Source organism: Anoplopoma fimbria, chromosome 10, assembly GCF_027596085.1.
Source record: "Anoplopoma fimbria isolate UVic2021 breed Golden Eagle Sablefish chromosome 10, Afim_UVic_2022, whole genome shotgun sequence".
Classification (NCBI taxonomy): Eukaryota; Metazoa; Chordata; class Actinopteri; order Perciformes; family Anoplopomatidae; genus Anoplopoma; species Anoplopoma fimbria.
In genome coordinates, this window is record NC_072458.1 from 5,130,732 (window position 1) to 5,151,638 (window position 20,907).

The window sequence follows — 20,907 nt, forward strand, 5'->3', positions numbered from 1 at the left end:
ACGAGTAAACTGATCTTAGGTGCCCTTAAGTTCAGGACTCTCTTACAGCTCTACATCTTCAGTTTAATAAAACAACAGCTTTATTTTGTTAGATCATGAGGTCTGATGCTATAATGACAGCTGATTTCACCCTTAAAGCCTTGCTGCATCCATGCTGTCATGATCTACAGTTTCATGTTTCACCAGGGACCAAAATAATTCCTGGAGCCGAATAAAAGCCTGCAAAGACAGGGCAGTGCACTCTTCATAACATTACTTATTGATTAGAGAGTGGATGAATCATTGATATACTGAGTCCTTTTTTATGTGTCAGATGTATCGATGTAAGCTGTGGGTGTGACTGTAATGTGAGTGTTTCAAATAACGTCTTCCCAAGAAGATGGTTTGACAATGAGGAGGAGCGGCACAGCATCTGGCATGTGTGATGTGTTTGTTGCCTTGCAGTCAGAGAAGTAACACACACACACACACACACACACACACACACACACACACACACACACACACACACACACACACATACATGGAAACTATGGGGACCTAAAGTGTTTAATGTTAAATAAATAAATAATTCCATGAATAAATTGAACCCTGCCTTCGCCCATTGACAGCTGGGATCGGCTCCAGCACCCCCGCGACCCTTAACTGGATAAGCGGTTATGGAAGATGGATGGATGGATGGATGAATAAATTGTGTGTAATATGTAAATGAAATCATCTCTACTTATTATATAGAAATGGTATTTCAGCAGTCTTATACCAGTTTTATTGGAGTTGATATTCATTTAATAAGAAAATGTTTTTTTCACAATGGGGGTTTTGACTTAATGAAGTTTTTATTTTATGTCACTTTATTTCATAATGTCACTTTTCATCATAGTGGTGTTTTACTTGGATCTTTAGCTACCAAGCTTAACAAATGCTACCTGATTTGGCTATTTGGCTCCAGTTAGCCAGAGCAACAACAATGACAAAGTAGATCTTGCAGTCAAATGCTATAAATACACACAGTACACTTAGATAGTAACCAAACTCTACATTTATTTTGTTTAATAAGGCTGCTCATGCAACCCACCTTGCTGGATAACCAACGTTAGCTTGTGGGGGTTTTGAGGTTGTATTATCAATCAAAGTGAGGAGACAGTGTTAGCGACAGCAACTAATGTTAGCTGGATGATTCATCGCTAATTCTGCCTAGTTTTGATTTTAAAGACGTTCCTCAGAGAAAGAAGAACAACTCTAGACTGTGTAGAGCAAAACTACAGACATTGTCTGTGGTTGCTCTACTCAACAGCTAGCTCATGTTGCTAACACTCGCTCAACTTTGAGGCAGAGTAAAAAATAATCAAAGCTCAAAACTGCGCGACTAGCTAACTAAAACAGGTAGGTACATTAGCAGCCATGGTCTTAGGCCTTGATAAGCTAAATTAAGGGAGATGATAGGCTGTCTCTGTCTCATGGGGGTGGGGTCGTTTTAAAATGAAAATGTCTTTAATGAAATAAAAATATATATCTATATAATATATATCCAATGAAATCGGTATTTATAAAAATAGGAATGATTAAATAATGTTTCATAATAATGAGTAGGGTTTGAATAAGTTTGAGTAATTTTCCTTTCCTTGGTTCACTTTTATACTTTATACACAAATAATTAATATGCATATTAATTCACAATGTATTTTGTGTTTATTTAATATTGAAAACCTCCATACATAGCAGGCACAAAGGAAATATGAATTATATTGATGAGTGTATGTATAGAATGATGAATATGGAGGAAGATCACATAAATGTGGCCAGGAAAAGATCAAACAGCTCCTGAAACCTCAGTTTAATTGCAGTCTTAATGGAAAGAAATGTCACCAAGCTTTTTTAAATATAGAACATTTTATTTCAATTTTAAGTAAATGGTGCTGAAATTCTGAAGTAAATGTTTTAATATCAACAGGACCTTTGCATTTAAATAGAAACACTTTACATGCCTTCATCCAGTGACAATGAAAAGCTTCCTTAAAAAGTTTTTTTGTCATTTATTTTTCATATTTCCCTTGTAAGAAATAGTTCAAGTATAAAAATTCCCAACAGTGTAAAATAGCCCATCTGATGAATATTAAGCAAAATAAGCACAGCTACTGAAATCTTGACAACGACTATACATTCTAGTGGAGAAAGCAGCATTTCCGCTTGGTTTTTTTGTGAAAATTATAATTTTTTTCCTCTCATCTAAACACAGAAGAGGCAGAGTACAATCTGCACGCAAACAGGCCTGCATTTAAATAAAGTTCTTCCCTACAAAAGGCATTAGGCTAATATTTAATGTCATGTTCTAAAGAATCAAAAAGATAAAAAATAAAAGTACAGTGCACATAACAGTTTCTTAAATAACTCCTACATTGACATTTTTGGTTGAGTATGTTAATAATAATAATTATAATAATATTATAACTAAACTAATCAATAACTTATATATGCCTTGAGATGAGTACATAATAATATTATTTATACAGTACCACAACTAAGTCTCTACTCTCAGAGCGTCAACGTAGTCAACCCTCAAAAATAAATATCTTAAATAGTAGATTTCTCTCTTTTTTTCTGTTTTTTTTTCTTCTCTTAAATAGCAGTAACAATGTAAGGCACACAGACGAACATAAAGTCAAACAGTCAAACCTCCGTCCTCTCCACCACACATGGTGATCTTGACAGACATGAGGCAGACCAGTTGTTGGGGTGGCTTTGGTGATAGTGTGTGTGTGTGTGTGTGTGTGTGTGTGTGTGTGTGTGTGTGTGTGTGTGTGTGTGTGTGTGTGTGTGTGTGTGTGTGTGTGTGTGTGTGTGTGTGTGTGTGTGTGAGTGTGTACCTGACACCAGACTACAGCAGCACAGAGGTGGAAGTGCTGACAGCTGCAGGGCTGCATGACTGGGGTGGGGGTGGAGGGGTGGTGGGGAGTTGGGCTCTGCTGTGGGGCTCTGTATCGAGTGGAGGGGTGTGAAGTTGGTTCCCAAATGGGCCCGGCCGGGGATTAAAATGTGACAGCTCAACAAACGAGCACAAGTGATGCGTTCTTTCCAGAGTGATCCGTCTGTGTGGCGCTGGTGCGGCTCTGTCCTCCCCCACCAGCAGCTGCTCTCTCCCTCTTTCTCTCTCTCTTTTTCTTTCTCTCCATCCCGGAGCCAGAGAGAAACGCACAACTGTGCTGCCTTTGTCTTTGACTGCTATGTGTGCAACTCTGGATGCATTTGTGTCTGTGTACTTGCGAGTGAAACATGTGGAAAAGCAACTGATTTAGTGTTTCTCATTGTCTGAAGCCATTTTCAACCTCTCTCCTTTTGTCAGTGCGTTTGTTTTGTTTGCCAAGTCCCCCTTTAGTCCAAGAATCAAGTCAGAGTTGATGACATATTCAGTTTTTTGATTCTTTTCTCAGTTTTTTTGTCTCCTGGTGATTTGTTTGCTTTGCATAGGTCAAGAGGTTGAGACACAGAGTAAAAAAAGGGACATTCAGCATCAGGAAGATAAAAAGGTAGTTCTTCAAATATGTGTGACACGACGAGTTACGACTCCTCGACTTCCTGACATAGGTCACATAATAATAGCTAACACTTTGGAAACGGTTCCATTTCCCTGATTATCAGAAATAAAATGCACTTGAAAAAACAAAAAAACAACAAGAAGAGCCCCCAAAGTGTAATAATAACAATAATAAATATAAATGTTATGAGGGCATCGAATAACTGAAAACACTTGTGGAAAACCTCAAGTGAAAAAAAAAAGTTTCCTAAACTAACGTTAAAGACAGCAATAGGACTTAAAGGCTTAGTTTAACACCTATACCAACCTCAGGGATTAGTTCCTGCTTTTCTTCTCTAGAAATAAGTACTCTACCACAATGATAATAGTAATGATAATAATAATAATAATAATAATAATAATAATAATAATAATAATAATAATAATAATAATAGTAATTACAACAACAATAATAGTAAATCACTTTCCGTTATTTGTTCTGCGACTTTTTTTCATTTTCTTGTTTTTTGGTTGAAGCACAGCAAGTTGGAAAGTTACTGTAAAAAGTTTCCACCTCACCACCATCATCACCACCACCACCATCATCATCATCACCTTTTTAAAGCTACTCTGCCTCTAAGTGACACGCCCACCCTTAAGGCCACTCCCTCTTCCTTTTCCTTCGCTGCTCCTTCTCATGACCAATCAGCTGTGGCCGTGGGCGGGCCTCCTCTCTCTGCATGTCCAGTGGTTGCAGTGGCTGCTATTGCATGCGGTCGGCTTGCAGCTGCTGAGGCTGGTACTGACCGAAGGCTGCGGCTGCAGCCGCAGCTGAGCCCGGGGCAGCTGCGGCTAAAGGCTGCTGGACTGCGTAGCCGTACCCGGCAGTAGCCATGTAGCCTGCAGCGGCAGGGGATGCGGCGTACGGATACTGCTCATATGCAGCGGCGGCCGCAGCGTTGGCTGCAGCTGCAGAATACTGCGCGTAGGCAGCTCCGGTGTAGTCGATGTATGGGGAGGAGGCAGCGGTGGGTGCAGCAGCTGTTGGTTGCACATGAGGGATGACCATACTAGGCTGAACGAAGGCCTGAGGGTACACATAGTGGGCCGGTATGCTGTGAAACAAACACACATAGGACAGGTTAGTTTGATTCAGCCAGTCTCTGAGTAATAGCACCCACCCTAAAACCCCAACCCAACTCCATCACACTGCGGCCAAGCGCCCACCCACCACCCACCACTGAGCCCCAGTCCAATCCCCCAGTCAAGAACACCAAGGAAATGCCTGCTAGTAGGGATTAGAACAATATAGGGTTGCCAAAATAGAAATCTCACTGTGAAAAGAAGACTAGAAGGTGAAGAAAACTTTGAACACCTTGAGGTGTTTAAGGGCACTCAAATCTACTAAAAAATCCCATTGTATTTGGAGGAGGTGATGCTGTTATGGTCTTTATGGGATGGAACATGGGAACAGGTTTCATATTTCTTGTTTTAGTTAATTTTGAGTTTTGTGGTTGCGGAGGCAGAGCTACAGAGAGGTTGGGAGGGAGGTGAGATGAAAAGAAAAAGAAAGAAAAAGTTTGGGATGTGAAACCTGCAGCTGGTTTGTCTGTCACATGTGGATTTGGCTCTGGTGCCGTCCCCCCTGCCTGCTGGAGGGCGAATGGGTGGGGAGGCTTACAGTGCCGGGGGTGGGGGTGCGGACAGAGGAGATGAGCCCAGGGAGGCATTGTGAAAATGTCACTGCCACTTTGACAGCTGGACAGTTTTCAAAAAGGGACGCTGCTGGCCATTTCCCCCTCTGTGTCTGGACAAAGAGCCGGGGAGGCAGCAGTGGGAGCCGGGACTAGGCTTCGCACCCAGGGATGTTTCGATTAAATAAACAAATATGAACAATGAGCACATTCTGCCCTCCATGACATAGTCTTAAACCCCCTCCCCCAGACTCTATAAGGTCTGGAAACTAAGTTGGACAGCAAGTGTGAGTGGAGCTTTGGAAATTTAAACTAATGAGAAGTGAACTGTCAACTTTTGACTGCAGGTGGAAGCAAGAAGAAAAAAACTTTGGATTCAAAATTCAGTCTTGGATGTCCTGGAAAAACAGCCCCACCCCCCTTTCCACTTTACAAATAAAAGTAGTGTCATATTCAATCTCACTATAATTCAAATGGATGAGAGGTAACAGCCTGACAGAAACAATTTGATATTTGTTGCACAAAGCTACAACAACAGCTATGTGACTGTAGTGGCTCAAAAATCTGTTGAGAGAAAATCAAGGATAAAATAATCAGCCGAGCCTGCATAAATGAACATCAGGTGGTCACGTTTTTGAGTCTGGATTTGGGAAAAAATGAAAGGAGGTGCAGAAAATGTTAAAGGTTGAAAGGCAGGATCTATCGTGGCAACCCTATTGTGAGCACTCCATTATCCAATCCACATCTCAATCAAAAAAAAGTGAACCAGGAGAAAAACAGGAAAAACAAAACAACAGCAAGGCATCACAGAGGAAGAAATATGTAAAAATAGTCCACCTCGACTAGACCGATTACAACACTGGCACAGCACAATCACTCAACTGAAAAGACATAAAAAAGAAGAGGGAGGGATATAACTGAAACTAAATGGATTTGTAGAGGTTTGGTTTGGCCGTCAGTAAAGGCCAAAGGTCAATGTTAAACACATAGAGAGGTAAGAAAAAATTTGAAGGCCAGAAACAAAATGTCAGCATTGAAAATAATTAAGTTTTTTCTCCAGAGTTACTTTAATTCTCACTCTAAACCCTCAGAAACAGCATTTTTATCATCATGTGACACTAAATCTCTCCTTTGAAACCAGCACTAATGAAACTCAGCAGGGTAAGACAGGTTTCCAGGATGATTTGAGAGGACGTCATCTCTAAAACTCCCTCACAAAATAGCAGTGAGAACATTTCCTGTCTTTTATCTGAAGTCAAAGTCAAATCACTGAATTGTTCACCACCAGCAGACAGGTGGAAACTCGTAATACTAGATTTGAATGACACACTACAGGGCCATTGTCTAATATGTAATAAAAAGCTAATGTACAGTACACACTGCAACTCTAATGGTTACCAAAACTTTCCTCACCAATCAAATTAAACTGTGAGGAATATGATGTTTAACTAACTACTACTACAGATATGGCAATATGTATTTGAAGTTTGAAGAAATAATGTGCAACAAGCTGAATATAACTTGCTTGATAAAACTGTCAAAAATAATGTTTGTCTAAGGTTTTAATAGGGAATAATATAATGAATAAAAAAGACGATATCTCTGGTTCTGCTGCACATCATACTTTTTTAAAAACAGTCCATTGTGACTCTGCATTAATTGCATTAAGAAACAGCAAACATTGCCCCAAAACGTTTTTAACAGCTACCGTATATGATTGACTGAGGAGGGTGTAGCTCAGACAACTATTTTAACATTTTAAAAAAGGACTTCAAGTGGTATGAACCCATCTCCAGTGCTCTCTCAATCAAACTCTGAGCTCAATGCATTTTTAGGATTGTATTAGCTGTCTCATATTCCCAACTACTACTATATTAATGGGATGGTCGGGTAGATTGGCACACATATAGCATAAGCAGAGGTTTTAGCCACGGGAAGCAAAGGTCTGGCTGATCCATCCAATGTGGCTCCTAATTAAAGAAATCAACCTCTTTTACCTGGAGGTACTCATAAAATAAGTAAAATGAAATAAAAACAGTGAATGTATGGCTGTTTCGTGAAGCCATGCTAGCTATAGTGTGGCAACTTATTCTGTGTATGTGTGTGTGTGTCTTTACTGGAATGCAGCGTTCACGCAACCCAGCAGTCATTAAAGTTCAAGGCTAAATAAAGGCTGTTTGCCTTCGTGTGTACGGTCTTCTGAGAGAGAGAGAGCACAAATGTATGGGATCTAATGTTTGTGAGGTGTGTTTTTGTGTCATGAAAGCTTTAGAGGTTGGCAGTACACACCTGTCCTGCTTCCACATTGGAGTTTTGATATTATGACCGAGGCACAGATAGACCTGGTGTCCAGACTTTAGTCATAATCCACACATAGAAAGCTACTTGGATCAGACACCAAGACAGTTATGTAAGGCCAGAAAAAGTTTTAAATTTTAAATCCTTACATGAAGATGCTAAGTTTGAAACATGCACTCCGATGGTTTTAATGAGCAGTTAGAGGATGTGAGAGGGCAATTAGAATCAATTAGATGTTCGCGCCATCTCTTTTGAAGGTAAAGTCTTTAAGACACATTATATACTTTCACATTTTCCTGATTTGTATTGTGCCCGATTAGAAACATGATGTCTTTGAATTTCACTATTTTTATGAGATGTGCCTACTTGGTTCATCTTATGACATTTGTATTCATCCGACATTGTACAAACAGAGGAGCACTTTGGATGCCAACGGGGGCTGCTGGTGTCCTCTGATCGGTAAACTTTACTTTTGTCACTCAGGTATTAACTTTGAACACAAAGTTTTCCCTACGTGTTTATTGTGAAAGACAAACTGACGGATGGTTCTGGTTCAAATATGACTGTTAAGGAATGTGCACATGGAAAGCCTTTACATTAATGTTGGCCCTAAAACACCCACTCTGGCCCTGTTTAAATGGCCCCTGCTCTACTCTTACATGACAGAGAGGGATGGTCATCAGACCCCCCCCCCCCCCAACACACACACACACACATACACTCAACACAGAGCTTCATGCGACTGCAGCGTCAGCATTCGGGGCTTTGTGTGGCACAATGGGTGTGCTTGTTTTCCTTAACAAGAGAGAGGGAGAAAGAGAGAGAGAGAGAGAGAGAGAGAGAGAGAGAGAGAGAGAGAGAGACATTTGTTTGTGTCACACTGGAGACTTTGGGACTATGTGAGCGGACAAAGACACACACACAAACACCAGACAATACAACACAATAGAGCATATACTCATCTGTACCATTATAACCAAACATGTACACACATAATTACACATATTGGTATGACTACAGCTCCCATAGTAACTATTGTCATTCATTCATAAAGACATCCACTTTCGCGTTTCTGATGGTAAATGGTCTATGTGACCAAAAGTCTATGTGGTGTAGAGATGAGCAAAGATATATGGAGACAGTAAGGAAGATAAGAGAGTTGACGGAGTGGACCAGCAGTAATATGGCAAAGAGAGACACTTTCATTGGGATGTTGTTGCTGCTACGCTGTGTTAATGTGAGAAACTGCTAGTAACACCAAGTGGATGATATTAGTGCACACAAGCAGTGAGTCATGTGAGAAATGGAAGTAAGGAGATGATTCGGGGGACAAAAAAAAACAAGAAAAGAAAACACAGAAAATTCACCACTCACTCCAACAAGACAGCTAGAAAACACATGAAACAGCACATCCTGTTAAACACAGATCAACCACAAGCTAAAGCAAAACAAATAAACGAAAACAACAAAAACTTTACTCTTCCTTGGCAAAGTTAACACGCTTCCACAAAAAAGATTCAATCAATCCAATCAATTCTGTTTTTTTGGTCATTAAAGTGAGAAAGCACACGATTAAGCTAACAACACCACTTCATAACCGCACACAAAGCTCTAAGTTCTATTCAAATAAAATAAAAAAAACAGGTCAAAACCCACGTACATGCATCTATAATCACCATTTTGAGAGCTTGTTTGTGTGTGATTGAGTCTACAGGTATTTCCCTTCTCTGATCTGTGATTATGTCACAAACCAGCACAGTTAGCTTAACCGAAAGCGAGCCTGTCGGACCAGAGAAAGATAGATAACATAGAGTCAGGCTGAAGGTTTTCAATCATTGTCCACTCAGCACGCACACACACACACACACACACACACACACACACACACACACACACACACACACACACACACACACACACACACACACACACACACACACACACACACACACACACACACACACACACACACACACACACACACACAAAAACACAGTTTGACTGGCGGACAGTGATAAAAACTACATTCAACTTCCACCTCTTATTATTGTTTGGGGTATAAAAATAATAACAGACTGATAGTATCAATTAACACAAATTAAACTGAGAAAACAATTAAAACATGTTTAAATAATTCAATGCAATGTGTACATCCCAACATTCCTCTAAAATACATGTAGACTTTTCAGTACTTACCCATAAGGCCTTTGGATGAAGGCAGGGTGAATTTGGGGAACACCAAAGGTAAAGCCTGCAAAACAAAGGAAATAATGTAAACAAGGAGTCCAATCAGCATTCACTTCTTAACTGAAAGGATAAATAACATGAGTGAATAACCTTATAACCTACTAACATGTTCTTACATCAGTGGCAGCTACATAAAAAACAAACGAACCCTGAGGGGAAACTCAGGAAGGACTTGATTGTCTTGTTTGCTGTGTTTTTAAAATTGTATTGATTCTGATTTTACTGTCTTTACCTGGCTGCATCACCCGAGGCTTGGCCCCCAGGTAGGCCAGGTTGACGTTGGCCTTCCTGCCGTCAATGATTGGGTTGGGGTCCTTACAGGCCCGGTCTGCAGCCGAGCGGTCCGCCATCGTCACCTGCCAGAGGAGTAAAAGCATGAGGAAGATGTGGATGACTGAAGTTGGTGAGTAAATTGTTTCCATTTCCTGCTGATTGGCTTAAAAGCACGTAGTTATATTGAAACACAGTGTGTTTGTAAAAAAGACAGAAAACATACTTTAGTATACAGGTATGTATGCATGTTAGTCGTCGATGTGCTGAAACTGTCAGCAGTGAATGGGAGCCAGGCTGAGATCGTCCCCTTATCGCTCCCATTACAGACTTTATTGCTCCTCTCAGAGCTTCACTAGCCGACATCTCTCTCATTTTACCTCTCCTAACAATTTAGGTATACCTCACTGACCTGGATGAAATAATGCATTAATATGGTGATTCTTAAACACTAAAGAGAGGATTTAAATAAAAGTTGAAGTAAATACAACTGAGTATTTTCAAAGAAATGTGAGTTTCTACATACAAACCTAGATGGATATGTGTGCATATCAAGGGTGACTGTGCAACGTTATACCTCCACTGGTAATATGTGCCAAAGTCACTTCAATCATACAATGGTCTGTGAAAACGCCAAATAAAGTTTTGTGTCTAGATCACTCTTTAGGCAGCCCTGTTACATGTATATTTAAGCAGCTGTTATAAATGAATTCCCTAAATAAAACACCCTTTCTGAGTAGAGCATTGGACTGCTGGTTGCTTTATGTCTCTACTGTGTCTGGAATGGCCTAAGACAAGTGGGTGCAAAAATATTTTTCTTTGTAAACAACTTTTAGATGATGAAACCAGTGCAACAGAAACACACTCTGTAATATCAACACATGAGGTTGTTCTCAGCCCACCAGAGCTGTCAGATTGAGGGCAGCTCACTTTAAAACGTGTCAGGGAACTAACACACCAAAGCACAACAGGTCGGTGGGTGCAAGATTGCAACAGAAGCCGATGACGAACTTAAGCAATGACTTCTTATGAAAAACATAAACACCCCATGACTGCAGTTACATTAATGTTAGTCATGATATTGTGACAGACAGCAAGAGACGCGCACTTTAACAGAGACGCGTCAGGGCAGGACTTTAAAGTTACTTTTTTACATCTGTATAAAACTGATAGAGATGTTTTGGGTAAAGCGAGATACTTACGAATCCATAACCCCTGGACTTGCCAGTCTGTCTGTCGGTGATGACCACCGCTTCTTCAATCTCACCAAACACCTCGAAATATTTCCTGAGACTTGAATCCGTGGTGTGGTAGGGAAGACCCCCGACAAAAATCTTCGTATAGGTCGTGTCCTTTTGCGTGGTGTGCATCGTTAGTGCAAAAATACAATAAATAGGAACAATTTAGAAAAAATAGGGTAGTGCAATGTCTCCTTATCAGTAATTCTTTGGATGAAGAGAGTAAACGAGAGATCAGCCGGCTCTGTAACTTTTTCAGAAGAGAAAACACAACAAAAACTTGACGAAAAATGAAGCCTGGAGGTAGATTTATCTTCCGACAGTTAAGAGGAGAGTTTTATGGAGCGGATTGTCCCACAGAGACCATCAGGTGTTTCCAGCTCTTCTTGGTAACTCTGCTGTCTAACTAAATAGGTTTGGGTCCCATTCCTAAAAGAGCTGCTCTTAACTCCACCCAGCTTTCAGTCCATCTCTGCACCGCCCACCAGTGCACACAAACAGCTGGGAAACACTGGAGCTCCTTCACAAAGAAAGATCCTCCACCAGAATCACGTTTAATTAACCATCAGGGGCCACAAAAAAACTGATTACACTAATGATATGTTGGGGGAAAAAGGGGGCAGGGACTTTTAAGGAAGTGCATATGTGGAAACACATTTAAAAAGTGGATATTTGTGTGGTTTTCGCTTCCTTCTAAATAAATATCTGATGATTTTAACCGGATTTGGAGTTTTTTCTCCTATAGGCTTGCATGAATGATGTCTCCCTAATGGACAGAGCTCGGAGACAGACACATCACAGCAGCAGTGAGCAGACAGACAGGTGTGAGCAGACAGACAGGTGCAGCTTTGAGGCTCAGCGAGAAAGATCATTCTTCAGGATAGACAGTCCACTTGTTGGGGGTTGGCCACAGCCACAGGCAGAGATTTATGTGTTTTACTAAAACATTTTCTGTTTTTAATGTCTCCTTAAAGGTCTTAATGTGGCCTAATGAACAGGTTTGAAAATCACATCTGACATCTTCCAATTAAAAGTGTCTCGAGAAAACTTATGTTATGATTTGAAGCTATATATATAAATAAACTGGATTTTTTTTCTTTTCGTGTCCTTCGGAAGAAGACATTCTGCTGAATCAACCCTTGCTCTCTTAAAAAAAGATGGTGATCACATTTTAATAATTAAATCAGGCAGCCCGCATATTGTACAGGGAGAGAATCAAGTCAGAGATCAATTCAATCAAGAGTCTGTGAACATCAATGATTAAAACAGGTTGTGAAGCTTGGCCTCATCTGGCTCTCTGCTGGATGGATCATCAGATAACTCACCCTCGGTAATGTGAGAGGAAAGCTGCTGTTAATCATTCATGGCGGCTCCGCTTCTGTGAGCTTCTTGTTTGGCCAACATACATCCCATGTAACACATGTAACACATGTAACACATGTAACACATCATTGTGTTTTCATATTTGTTGTGAAAAAGACGTTTCTCGTCATATCTTGTATTACCAATATGAAAACCAGCTCTGCTCCCAGCAGACCACATGACACATGACAATAAAAACACTGTGCAATAATAGTTAAAATAGTTTTTTTCTGTCTGTAAATATTATATTTCAGTTATTTTGTTTTTCTACTGTTTTTATTGCTTATTTATAATACTTGTTTTTTTATTTTTATTTTTTATTTTTATTTTTATCTTGTCTTTCTTTACTATGTCTCTTGTGTGCACTTTAACTCTATGCTGCTGTAAGCCTGCATATAATAATAATAAAGGATTATCTTATCTTATCTTATCTTATCTTATCTTAAAGGTCAGGTGACTCAAGCCCACAGGTGCACCCTGATAAGCAATCACCAGTGTATTTGTTTTGACATTGTCTGCTGAGAAATGTTTGGCTGTTTAATTATCTCCATTCGTTGGCTGATGATGGAAACCACAACCAAAATCTGCATTCTTCAATATAACCGTATAACTGTCACATGTATCTGAAGGTGAATCGCCACCGTCACAAAGAAATGCGACCCGATGGAGAGTCTCTCTTCTCTCACTGTTTTATTCATGCAGCCACACGCGTTTTAAAGTCCGAGTGGAGTCCTGAAAACAGGGGGCCAGGATCGAGTTTCCCAGGCTCAACAATGGGGATCCGGTCAGGTTGCGTCCGATTGTTGTTTTCTGTTCATGTGCAGCATGCTGACGAGTCAGAATCCTACAATAACAGGCAGTGGGCCCATTGAAAGCTTTAATGATACTTAATTTCCAATAATCTTCAGAAATACTCGACGTCACATGTGCAGTCATTATGTGTCGGTATTAATCCCCAGAAACACGCTTTATAATCTCAATTGTGTCCCATTTTTTTCTTTAAACTAGACACAAACCGCAGAGCTGGAGAGCAGGAGCTGTAACTTTGTGCTTGTTATCCATTTTGGCAACACACACACACACACACACACACACACACACACACACACACACACACACACACACCTGTCAGAAGAGAAAAGCTAAAGGTCAAAGGTCACTGGAACAGCTGAATACCGACAGTTCAGTCACACTAAGGTCGTTCTCCAAACACCTCAACCTCTCTGAACAATGTATATAAAAGTTAAAATGGTAAATGCGCTACTTTCATTCCACGTTTTAGACACACACATTCATAAACATTGACTACATAAAACTTTATTGATCAATAACAACTTGACTTTACACATCTCTACTCCACATGTTGCCAAAAACCTCCTACTGATAATTCATTTTTATAGATGAGGTTCACTGACTTCAGCGAGCTGTGATACAACTTTAACCCACTGAAACAGCGCCATCTTCTGTCCAACAGATCAGGTACAACCTTCACATGCAGAATGAGACTCAACAGAATCATGTTTTACAATTAAATGTAAAACGAAAATTTCATTACATTTATTTTGTACGTTGGCAAAAAGTCTTGGTCATATTTATTAAAGCCTTCACTGAGGTAAATTATATTACTTTGGAAAGAAAACCCTCATATTCCTTTGTGCTTATTTCTGAGCTACAATTCCCTTCCCTGCAGTGGAAGCAGTGCGTTTTCATGAAAACACAAACCATTCACATTCACATTCACATTAGCCTTGTTTCATCTGTAGGGCCCATCACATCTTATTTAAAGGTAATTTCTTCTTATAGAATATACTGTATACATATTTCATTAGTTTCAACCTTTCGTCTGTGCAAAAGGAATTATTTTTGGCTCATTCTCCTCTCTTTTACCGCTCTTAGCGCTGATTCATGGCTCATTTTGGATTAAAATTAAAACATCTCCTCTTTGTCCTCTGCATGTTGAAAGCTAGAATCACTCTCCAGCTCCTCCAAGGCTGTGAGATGATTATCCTCCTTGAGCTCCTCCACCTGGGTCAACTCCTCCTCCTCCCCTTCCCCATCCCCATCCTCACTAACCCTCTCTGCACTTTCCCCTCTGTTATCTCCCCTTTCTCCTCCCTTCACTCTCCTCCCTTCTCTCTTGTCTTTTTTCCCCATTTCCTCTCTGCCGTCTCCTCCAGCCTCTCTCACCCCCTCTCCACCCTCGGCCTCCTCCCGTGTTATCTGGCTGTGGGGCAGTGGATTGAGGGGGTTCGGGGTGGGAGGTAACTGCAGCGACTCCACAAGAGTGAGGGCTGTGTCCTCGTCCTCCTCTGTGCTGGAGGTGGGAGCGGGGCCCCGAACCCGGGCCGACTTGATCCTCAAACGCATCTTTAGCTCGTCTTTCCTTAACTGAGAGACAATGGAGGGAGCAAATGAGTGTTTGGGAGGCAAAACAATGAGATAAACTGTGAGAGAAAGAGCATAGGTAAGTGATGACCCACAAACTGTACCTTGCGTCTCTCCTCAGCAAGTCGTATCTTCTCCTCAATCTCTTCTATGCTGGGGACACTTTGCGCCTTCTTGGCCTTTAGGGACTCCAGTCTGACAGGCGGCTTTCGCTTGACCCCCTCCTTGTCATCCAGCTGTCACAAACATGTCACAAACATATATAAACACACACACACACACACACACACACACACACACACACACACACACACACACACACACACACACACACACACACACACACACACACACACACACACACAGAGCAGGGGGAGACAGAGAACAAACAATCAACAATCAAACAATCAATTTAAACTGACTGACCTCACCTGTGCGAAACATAATTTGGCAACTCAAATCATCAACTTCCTGTACGAAAATGCACTTTATTGCTTTGTTTTTTATTTTTAGGAGTGTATTCTTCCAGGACAGCAGTGAGTGTTGTGTACATGTTGGCATGTCTTGGCAGGATAAACACAGGTGTAGTTAATATGCCGGTACAGGGCCCTGATTTTGTGCATGCTTGCTAACTGGAAAGGCCTGTTTGGACATTTTAATGGGAAAGAGGCATGATAAATGTTCTGACTACCACATACCCTTTTTTTCTATGACAAGTCAAAATGCATGTTGTGAAAAGAGCTATTAAATACCATATATTATGGGATTTTCTCTTTATATAACCCTCAATGGATAGACTTCTTACTACCTGTGTGTGGTGCAGACCTTTTTCATGGCAGACATTTCGGCGTGTCAGGAGGAAAAGCAAAGGTGTAATTGATAACTTTAGGCAAGTCATTAAGAACAAATTCTTATTTAATATGGAGCACTGGCAAAAGGCACAGCCTCTTTAGGAAAAGGAGTAGGGGCTACAAAAAGTAATGTTAAAAGTTAAAAAGAAAGCAGCACACATCCAAATATTTCCAACGTACCCACTTTGACATAAAATCACAACATGCATTACATAAAAGACATTAAGACAAGCACACAAGCGATTAGATAAGCTAGTGTCAGGATACTGGTGTTGTGCATGCTGGTCCACTCTCACTGGGACATTTGATTGAACTGAGCCATCGTTAACATCGTTAAATTGTTTTTACTACTTTAAAATGTCAAACTGTCAGTTGTGAAAAAGGTCTATAGGCACATCGGGCTGTAGCCACACCTTTAACCCACCATTGATTATCCTTCATAGTTTTTTGTTATTTGAGAACCTACTATTTGTCATTAATACATTTAAATCTTAGTAGATTCCAAAAATTGAGTATTAACTGAGACAATTGCGACAAAATTGAATATCACTATATTCTTTAAGAAAACCTTGATATCAATAGTTTTATGGTAGATGACTGTCGATGCTTTTGAAATATACGTATACACAAACCTAACACTAAAGTAGAAGCATCCTTTTTTCATTACGCTCAGCCACAGCAGATACTTAAAGACCATGTACCAAAGCTTTTTTATAATATCACAGTATTGATATTGGTAAAGTTAAATTCAGCTGTAGAAGGATAGACGGTGTGCACCAGGTACTCACCATGATGCTGTAGGCCTCTCCAGCCCTGCTGCTCCTCTCTCTGCTCTGTCCCACTGGTATGATGCCTTGGTTCAGCAGCTCCTCCAGGATCTCGCTGGACTTTGGTCGCTCCTGCAGTGTGCCTGGGAGACAGAGAAAATAAAAACACTTTAGGTTGTTTGCACTGGATTTTCTCTACAGCATGACACACTGTGTTTTATTCATCTCACTCACCATCTTGTGTAATTCTGTACGCATCGCGTTCTCTAACACACACAGATGTCAGAGGAGGGAGCTTCCTGGGCATCGCTCCAGGTAGCACAGGGATGTCTCTATTGTCCAACACCACCCCGCTGTCTGTGGTGACCTTTGACACGGCCGAGTCTCCACGACCATCCACTTTACTTCCTGTCTCATCCTGACAGCATAGAGACACAGTACAAAATGCAGAAAAATGGCCCAAGAATTTTTTTACGTCCTGGCCCCATTCTGTATGATATCACCGACATGATGTTGCTATGGTAGCATCTGTGTGTTGACACATTATCATGAACACAGTAGCTGAGGAACATTAATGAAACACACCAGGTAACACCAACATATCACATCATCTCAGAGTCTGAAACCTAATAAGTTACAGTGTTAAAGTCTATTCTGTGACCTTATCTCATAATATGATGCAATTGATACAGATTAAAACCACCCAACAGTAAACAAAGTCATTAAAATATCTGGATCAGCTGCAGTAATAAATGTAATATTTCTGTACTCTTATTTAAGTGTCATTTTGATGGTACATAAACATGTTTTAAACAAGGTGTAAATTCAGAGATGCAACGCTAAATTATGTAGATCATTTTTGGATAAGAAAATATATTAAGACGCTGTATTTTTCATAAATTATATGAATGGTTTAAGAGGTTTTAAAGGGTATGTACCTTTAAATATATGCATTACAAATATCTTATTATACTGCTAATCATCCATTAATAAATCAATTATCCTGTTAAATATCTAAAATGTAATTATAAGGTACATCAATTAAGGGACCCCATTTCACAGTGTCTGCATATTTGCACTTTTTACTTGTGATACTTTAAGTACATTTTGCTCATAATATGCAGGAGCTTTACTGGTAATAAAGTATTTCTTTACACTGTGATTTGCTACTTTCACTTTGGTAAAGTACCCCTGAAATGACTTGAATATTCCACCATTTGCTTTCAAAACTTTAACATTGTCTCATGCTGTATTTTGACAGTTATTGCCAAAGTATAGTGCTTCAATAGTAAGACACAGAAACTAGTGAGAGGCAGCCTACCTGGTGCTCCTTCTCCTCTGCTCTCATCGGTCGCACCGCGGTGTTTGAGGAGCTGCAGCATCCCATATTCACCTCAAAGCGACGGGGTCATAAAGTCATAAATATCCGTTTTTAAATGACACCTCGGTGCGTTATTTCTCTGTGTATTGACCCGTGTGGCCCTGCATTCCTTCACACACACACAGAGACAACTCTCCATGGACCCGGAGCGTTGCTAAGAGCCCGTTGCTACAATAAATCTGACCCGGTTAAAGAGGTGACACCCAGGAACAAGCTGTGGGTGTCAGAGTCAGGACACTACAAAGCACCTTCTTCACACTTCTGGTCCTGCGGATCCACTTCATTCAGCCTGCATCATGTCTCTGTATGCAGGGTTTCAGAAATACTGTCCCGAGGTCAAACTAAGGCCAGGACCCTCCCATTACTCAACCTCCCCTCATGCCTGAACACAATAAACATTATGCACCATGTACATCTGTAATATTTAATCATTTCAGGTTACCCTTCAGTTTTATTGCGCGTAGATTTTTGATTTCCAGGCATACATGCATATTCATAGCATCTTACACTGGCAATCCCAGAAAGGAAGTGGTGGTTGTGAAATACTGAATCATTTATTAATTTGATCCACTTCCTGAAAGTGCTCAAATCTAAATATATTAAAAACTACTACTGGACTACTGGAATCACTGTGATTTATATAAATAACCATGAGTATCTTTCTTGCATCGGCTTAAATGTTAACATTATTTTGTTTTAGCAGCAAAACATTTTATTTGGCATTGATATACACATTTCCCACCAAAAAAAGATTTTTGAGGACAAAAAAAAACCCCAAAACAAAACAGGTATATGATGTGTAATAAAAAAAAAAAAGGCCTTTTAGAAATGAACCAATTATGCTGGTAGTATGTTCCTAAACCACAATATCACCTGAAACTATAGGTAGGAGAGGCACAAACTGATTCTAGAAAAGCCAATGTAATTTTGCTTAAAAGGTATTTTATTTATTTTGCAACACCACATGAAAAGAACAAAGGGGTGCAGAAGAGCGCTAGTGCACTCTACCAGGCTCTACTGCAAGTAGGAGTAGGCGCTGGAGTGGCCCGCGCGGAGCTTGGGCTTGTTGGCAAAGACCACAGAGGCGTCGACAGCAGGTAGGAAGCTCTGATGCAGCTTCTTGCATTTCTGCTCCACCTCCAGGGTATGAGCATTTTTGGCCATTTTGTCCTCCAGGATCATCAGGCGCCTGTGTGTGAGCTCCAGGTCCTGCCTACAAATGAGGTTTAACATTGAGATCAGTGCGTTCAGGGTATTATAAAGAAGATGGTCAATGCATTCAAAACAAGTACATGAAGTGACAAGCTACAAACACAGATTGGTCTCATTAGAGAGGTAAAATTGTGACCTTAGTGAATGGACAGACTTACTGAGAGCGCTTCAGTATTGGGTGAAGTCCAGCTGCCATGTTTGCCAGGTCATGTTTCTCCAGTGTGAGGCTGAAGAGGGGCTGATGAGGAGGAACAGTTAAAGGTTAAAGCTGTCCTATTTCCATAGAGGTAACAAGAATTGAAAGGTCATTTAAGCATTTCTGTGGTTCCGACTGCAACCGTATCATGTATGACGTGTAACTGCTTAGCGAGACCCTCACCTGGTCCAGGCAGAGCTCATGTCTGGGTCTCTGATGGAGGATGTCCAGGCGCTGGGTAGCCTGATGCAGCTTGCAATCACAGTTCCTGATCTGACCGACCACTTTTTGTATGTCCTTTGTCTGATCCGACATTTCATCCCTCATCTGGAGATCATAGAAAGCCACAGAAGAATGAATACACATCAAAATCAATTCAAGTACAATTGGTCTGTGGATGGTAGACTGAGTAAGACTGACTGACCCGCTGCCTCTCCCAGATCAGCGTGTCCTTCACCCTGCTCAGCTCGTTGATCTTTTTTCTCAGGGCATCATCTGAGCTGTGGCGCTGGCGCTCCTGGGCATTTTTTAGCTATAATAGTAACACAGAAAAGTAAAGTTATTGCATGCAATCATGCATATCGATGAGTGGACATACATTGATATGACTGTATGTCTATGATGGCAAAAACTAGATAAATGAGGGTTAAAAATGTAAAAAAGCTAAATGAAATCTTTGATATATCAGATGAAAAAATACTATGGCCTATGCACTCATATTGTTCTGACAGGAGCAAGGTACAAAACTGAGTTTTATTTTCAGTTTGCCCTAAACTCTTGTATTCAGTAGTCTCTGTCTAAAGCTTTGAGGTATGGTCACTATTGTCTTACATTGACCAGGGTAAAACGCAGGTTTCGCCTGAAGCAAGAGGAGTCCTTAATCAGGTTAGCAGCCGTCAGCCTCAGGTCCTTGCAGTGGGACAGCCACTGGTCATAGCTCACATAGTTGGGCTTGTATTGACCGGCGGGGAGCTGGGAGCTCGGCGTGTTGAGGGGATGGATGATGCACCTTGTGGTGAGCTTGATGGCTTCCCTCTTGTCCTGAAAATCCGCCAACAGCTGAGTGCGAATCATCGTCAGAGACCTGGAGGAGGAGGGATGAGGAAATAAGGTGAGTCACAACAGAGGCAGATCTGTGATGATAAAAAGAGTCACTATTTTTACACTGGTAAAAACTGCAGGAACATATGCAGAGTGACGCTCTCATTTTCGTAATAAAATCCACTTCAGTCAAAGTGGCCACGAAATATATGAGGATATTTGTATATATAGAAAACCTGGATTTCAGCTCAACATTAAGTTGCTTCTTAAACCGAAAAGTTAACATAATACAGTCATACAGTTCAGGAGAATTCTTTGAATCAAGGGGAAAGTAAAATTCAGAAACAAAAAGTACAACGGCATATTTCAGAACAACTCTAAATGTCTGTCGGACCTCAGTTTTTCAAGCAGGATGCAGATCTGCTTCTGGAGCAGTTCTCTGGTCTCGTTGGTC

General features: G+C 40.7%; 3 protein-coding genes across 3 annotated transcripts in view; all 3 read right to left on the bottom strand.

Moving 5' to 3' along the window:
• Positions 1-4,013: 4,013 nt before the first annotated feature.
• Positions 4,014-11,673, bottom strand: rbm24a (RNA binding motif protein 24a). Its single transcript, XM_054606051.1, has 4 exons — positions 11,223-11,673; positions 9,983-10,106; positions 9,700-9,754; positions 4,014-4,626 (listed from the first exon to the last, which is right to left on the bottom strand). The coding sequence occupies exons 1-4, from the start codon at positions 11,388-11,390 to the stop codon at positions 4,275-4,277; spliced, it is 699 nt and encodes a 232-aa protein (XP_054462026.1). The 5' UTR covers positions 11,391-11,673; the 3' UTR covers positions 4,014-4,274.
• Positions 11,674-14,289: 2,616 nt separating this feature from the next.
• On the bottom strand, positions 14,290-16,930 carry stmnd1 (stathmin domain containing 1). Its single transcript, XM_054606548.1, has 5 exons — positions 16,858-16,930; positions 16,645-16,766; positions 15,110-15,241; positions 14,808-15,008; positions 14,290-14,304 (listed from the first exon to the last, which is right to left on the bottom strand). Exons 1-5 carry the CDS (start codon positions 16,928-16,930, stop codon positions 14,290-14,292), a joined length of 543 nt encoding a protein of 180 aa, XP_054462523.1.
• Positions 16,931-18,994: 2,064 nt separating this feature from the next.
• The window catches only part of LOC129097643 (uncharacterized), a 2,822-nt gene continuing 909 nt past the window's right edge, over positions 18,995-20,907 (bottom strand). The window contains exons 4-9 of the mRNA XM_054606550.1: positions 20,848-20,907; positions 20,244-20,496; positions 19,837-19,944; positions 19,596-19,739; positions 19,375-19,454; positions 18,995-19,217 (exon numbers count right to left, since the gene is read on the bottom strand). The exon at positions 20,848-20,907 is cut by the window's right edge and continues 146 nt beyond it. Of these exons, the coding sequence (XP_054462525.1) occupies positions 19,019-19,217; positions 19,375-19,454; positions 19,596-19,739; positions 19,837-19,944; positions 20,244-20,496; positions 20,848-20,907 (844 nt within the window). The 3' untranslated portion in view covers positions 18,995-19,018. The remainder of the gene's footprint in view (positions 19,218-19,374; positions 19,455-19,595; positions 19,740-19,836; positions 19,945-20,243; positions 20,497-20,847) is intronic.

What these genes read in the sequence shown, in the direction of transcription:
- stmnd1 (XM_054606548.1), bottom strand. Translation starts at nt 16,930, where the DNA reads ATGCCCAGGAAGCTCCCTCCTCTGACATCTGTGTGTGTTAGAGAACGC. An exon ending in GTACAGAATTACACAAGATG is followed by an intron (nt 16,767 to 16,857) that starts GTGAGTGAGATG and finishes TCTGTCTCCCAG; the next exon opens with GCACACTGCAGGAGCGACCA. An exon ending in GAGAGGCCTACAGCATCATG is followed by an intron (nt 15,242 to 16,644) that starts GTGAGTACCTGG and finishes TGTTTGTGACAG; the next exon opens with CTGGATGACAAGGAGGGGGT.
- rbm24a (XM_054606051.1), bottom strand. Translation starts at nt 11,390, where the DNA reads ATGCACACCACGCAAAAGGACACGACCTATACGAAGATTTTTGTCGGG. An exon ending in GCCTCGGGTGATGCAGCCAG is followed by an intron (nt 9,755 to 9,982) that starts GTAAAGACAGTA and finishes TTTGTTTTGCAG; the next exon opens with GCTTTACCTTTGGTGTTCCC. An exon ending in TTCATCCAAAGGCCTTATGG is followed by an intron (nt 4,627 to 9,699) that starts GTAAGTACTGAA and finishes TTTGTTTCACAG; the next exon opens with CATACCGGCCCACTATGTGT.